The 4,697-nt window shown below is 38.2% G+C and overlaps 1 protein-coding gene across 1 annotated transcript; it reads right to left on the bottom strand.

Annotated features, from left to right (window-relative positions):
* Positions 1-1,818: 1,818 nt before the first annotated feature.
* On the bottom strand, positions 1,819-2,745 carry LOC103563887 (olfactory receptor 12D2-like). The gene has a single exon (XM_008539351.2). The coding sequence runs from the start codon at positions 2,743-2,745 to the stop codon at positions 1,819-1,821; it is 927 nt and encodes a 308-aa protein (XP_008537573.2).
* Positions 2,746-4,697: the final 1,952 nt, after the last annotated feature.

Genomic DNA, 4,697 nt, shown 5'->3' with positions numbered 1-4,697 from the left:
TTCCAGTGACAGGTAGAGAATTTTTCCTCTTTCTATGAAGTTTGGTTGCTCTGTGACTATTTTGACCAATAGTGTATGGTAAAGTGATGTTAATACTGGTCCTTGGGTTTGCCTGTGAGATGACTGGTAGCTTTTGCCTTGGCCTGTGTTCCCCAGGTTAAAAGTCTACCTTGAGGCATCTCTGATGAAAGCACATGACAGCCACGTGGAGAAACTGAAGAAAGAGAAATAGAAAGAGGCTTTCCCATCTCCTTGCTATTCCATGCCCAGCCATTCAGGTCATCCCATCTGAGGCCTGAGACATTATCAAGCAGAATCAACCCTTCCCTGCTGTGTTATACCCTATTTCTGGCCAAGAGAATAATGCAATGTAATCAAGTAAGTGTTTGAAGTTTCTACATTTGGTATGCTAAGGTGTTATAAAGCAAGAAATAACCAGAAACCCATGTGCTCCTCTATAGTTCACAGGATCCACACAACTTGGATTATGTAAAAAAATGGTAATCAAGAAAGATACTGGTTTGAGATAGTTCATGGTAGAAGATGCCTTCTCCACACATATATACTTTTATAAACAAATCTGTACTGAAGGACCAAAGAAAGTGGAGTTGGAGATAGGAGAAGCATGGAAGTGAGGTCAGAACCATCTTGTTTGGGTTTACAAGAGTGAATGCAGAGACTTAACAGTCAGTGTATGAGCTCAAAATATGCTTTCACAGTCTTGTCTCTCTGTACTTCTAAATAGTTATGTGCTGGCACCTACTGCCCTTTCAGGCCCAGCAGCCATTTCTAGGAACTTAGAAAATAAGGAACATAGTGCCTCTTGTCCATTAGCTCCAAAACTACCTCAGCAATTATGATTTAATAGCTCTCACTTAGTACGAGTATGGTGACAAGTAAGGAAAAAAGACAAAATTGTGATGAATTATTTACGTTTCACTGGTATTACATCATGTTACATCACATTACACTCTGTGAAAATAAGCATAGAAGTAGAAAAACAAAATTAAAAAATAGGAAGACTTTTGAAATTCATCATTTTCCATGACCAAAGACTGATGTGAAAATAACACACTAATGGGCTAGAAAGCAATTTCTGAGATCTTTTTCAATCTGCCTCCTCTTTTAACAATATTTTACAGTAATCCTTGACAGTTTATCCAGTTGACTTATAAAATATCTCTGGAGATAGAGGTTCTAAAACTCGTTAGATAAACCATTGTTTATTTTATCTCAATTAATGATTCCAATACTATTTGTTTTAATTACTTACATGTCTTCCTGCTTGGAGAAAAAGAAATCATGACATATTGCCTAAAAAATTCCTTTAACTCCTATGTGAGTTATCTTTTATTTTTCCAATTAAATAAGCATAGCCCTTAATTCAAAACTTTAATATATAATAGCATAATAATTTCATCCCTCACATTAAAATGTTAACTTAGGGGAACCACACAAACAGGCCTGACTATTATGCAGCTACCCAAATATGTTAATAACATAGACATATTTCTTTACCTGATTTCATTCAAGAACACATAAGAATACATAACAAATCAGTTGTATCGACCAATATTCTAAAAACAGATTTAACATTAGGATCCCATGGCTAGTGTCCCGTTTGCTCATTTTCAGCTAATTACCTAGGAATGCATTGCTTAACACAACTGGACTAGACTTTGCCACTTATTTGTCCTTTAGTCAGTTCCTTCTTTTATACACATTGTAAAGAATTTGAGAAGCAGTACAATTTTACACCCCTACTTTCTCATTGCCTGGTCATTTATGGGTCAGAAGAGTTCTCTAGATTTCTTCAAGTTAGAGCCTCATTCTGATCACTCTCCTCAAGGCCCCCTTTACTTCCTTGTTCCTCAAAGTATAGATCAGTGGGTTTAGTACCGGAGTGACGACACTGTACATGATGGCAATGACCCGGTCCTGGTCCATGGAGCTCCTTGAAGCAGGACGAATATAGGTAAAGACAACAGGAGCATAGAAAAGAATAACTACCATGAAGTGGGAGGCACAAGTGGACAGTGCTTTGTGAAGCAGGCTGCAAGAATGGGTCTTGAAGAAAAGATAGATGATAATGTAGAAATAGGAGAGAAGTGTTAGAAAGAATGGGCCCATGCCAAGTGTCGCTGTGACAGTATTGAGCAACCACTGGTTGAGCTCAGTGTTCCCACAGGCCAATTCCAATAATGGCTTAACATCACAGAAGAAGTGGTGAATATGGTTGGAACCACAAAAGTTCAAGCGAGAGGTCATTATGGAGTGCAACAGGGCATGGAAAAAACCAATGGTCCAGATAGTGATAGCCATCTGGGTACAGAGCTGATGATTCATGATAAGAGGGTAACGAAGTGGTTTACAGATAGCCACAAAGCGGTCAAAGGCCATTACACCCAACAACATGGCCTCGGTGCTGCCCAGAAAGTGGAAGAAGTGAAGCTGGCTGATGCATTCCGAGAAAGAAATTGCTTTGTGTGTAGAGAGGAAGTTCTGCAACATCTTTGGCAGTGTCACTGTGGAGTAGCAGATATCTAGACATGATAGATTTCCCAAGAAGAAATACATAGGGGAATGGAGTCTTGGATCAGAGATGACAACCATCAGGATGGCTCCATTCCCAGCCACATTGACAAAATAAACTGCCAGGAAAACCACAAAGAAAAAAGGCTGCAGTACTTGGATGTCTGTTATTCCCAGGAGCAGAAATTCAGTGACTGAGGTCTGGTTCAGCATCACTTAAAAAAAGACACAATGATATATGAAATGCTCTCTCTGATAGGAATCAGAGTCTTCTCAACGTAGGATTTTCCCACCTAGGGAAAAATATTTTGAGGGAGAACATTGTTGTACATAATCCCAACCTCAGAGGTTGTAAGCGTTTGGACTACTAGACTATTAAATATTAAGGTTACACGTTGGTTATGCAATGTGACTCAACTATTTTTACATTAAATTAATCATTAATATTTTCTTTCTCCCAGGAATTCAGAGCATGTTGTCAGGATACCATCTCTCTGACTTGTGAACGTCTACCTTCTGATACAACTTTTCTATCATCTTCCTAAGTCAGCTCCAACAGAGGCAAGTTTTTAACTACTGGAGCACACTGTTATCTCTTGATCTAGTAAGAAACCAGCTGAAGGGCTTTTACTTAAGAAAAACAGGGAGAGAGTAATAAGAACTATAAGGAAACCTGACATGAATGAAGACATTGGAGTGCTTCCCATAGGAGGGGAATCAGTCGAAGCCTGAAAAATCCCTGAGAGGAGAAGAAAAAGATTTTGCATGACTAGAGTAAAAGAGTCATTTAACTAGGGAACAATTCTAGAGAGGCAATGGGATTCTAGGCTTTATACTTGGAGAACATTTTGAAGAATTATCTAAGCTTTACTACATCTCTATGAAAGGCTGGCTTGAAGAAATTCAGAGTGGCTTCCTTTGATAGTCATGTATGCTTTTTATATTGTTAAAATTTCCACTCCTGTTTAAGAAACAAACGATATGCCAAATATCATTTTTTATCCTCTGATTCACAAAATAAAATTGCCTTGTAAGTTATCTTGGGATTTACAAACACATAGGTAGGAGGACAGATTGGAGGTTACCAGAGGAGAAGTGGAGGGCAAAAAGGTTGAAGGGGCGCATATGTATGGTGAGGGAAAAAACTTGGCTATTGGTGGTGAATACACTGCATTCTATACAGAAACCAAAATATAATAAACTACACCTGAAGTTTACATAATCTTATAAGCCCATAGGACCTCAACAAAAAAATAAACGAAAATATTGGTTTGGGCAAAAAACTTTTCCTAACATTTAAAGAAAATTAGCAATCAGATTTATCTGTGCTAAATGATTTGTTTTATGCAATTTCAATATTTAGAGATTACATATTTACTTTGGAAACTATCTAGAGAACCAAGTATGGTGAATTGAGAATGAGATATGGCGATGAAATTGTAGGAAGTAAAGAGCAATCATAATTTACAAAAACAGCTAGGAGTCCATCAGGAGACATGGAAACCAGCTCTGCATGCTGGGTGTTAAACTTTAGTACTAGCAAGCAGACAGAAAATACGGGCAACTGTTTAGCCTGTCTCCTATGTCATTCTCTTACCTGATTGAGTGTTCATATTCACAGCTAATAAAGCTTTTCAGGTTTACGTTCCCAGTGATTATAAATGGTAGAAAAATATTTGAAATGATAGTTCATATTGAGAGTGCAGCATAAACTCTTCATCTTCACAAACCTCTTCCTCTCATTCTGAAATTCTGCCTGCATTTTATGAGCCACAAATCTCTAGACATACAAATCCTGAGAGAGTGTGTCCCCTGGGTCTGAGAAGGATTGTTGTAAGAATAAACAGGATGCATTTCCATACCTGCAACATGAGGGAATCCCCCTTGGGGAATTCCTATCTAGGTTTCATTCTTTTCATTGTTCCCATTTTCTTTCCATACTGTTTCTCCCTTTGTTTCAGGACCGAGGACAGCACAAGTCTCAATGGCCTAAGATGTTTTCTTAGTTAAATTATCTTTTATTTCCTGGGACAGAGGCATGGCATGGATACACATTTTCCTTGTGGGGACTTCCCTGGATAACTCTGTATAAAATGCGAGGAAATTTGTCCATGACAATTAAGGAATGGGGGCCAATCACAACCCAACAATCTGTACAGAAAGAT

This window comes from Equus przewalskii, chromosome 19, assembly GCF_037783145.1.
Source record: "Equus przewalskii isolate Varuska chromosome 19, EquPr2, whole genome shotgun sequence".
Taxonomy (NCBI): domain Eukaryota; kingdom Metazoa; phylum Chordata; class Mammalia; order Perissodactyla; family Equidae; genus Equus; species Equus przewalskii.
Note: the sequence above shows the minus strand (reverse complement) of the source record. Positions and strands in the feature narration are given on the sequence as shown.

Excerpts from the sequence above, each read along its gene's own strand:
- LOC103563887 (XM_008539351.2), bottom strand. The coding sequence starts at position 2,745 with ATGCTGAACCAGACCTCAGTCACTGAATTTCTGCTCCTGGGAATAACA.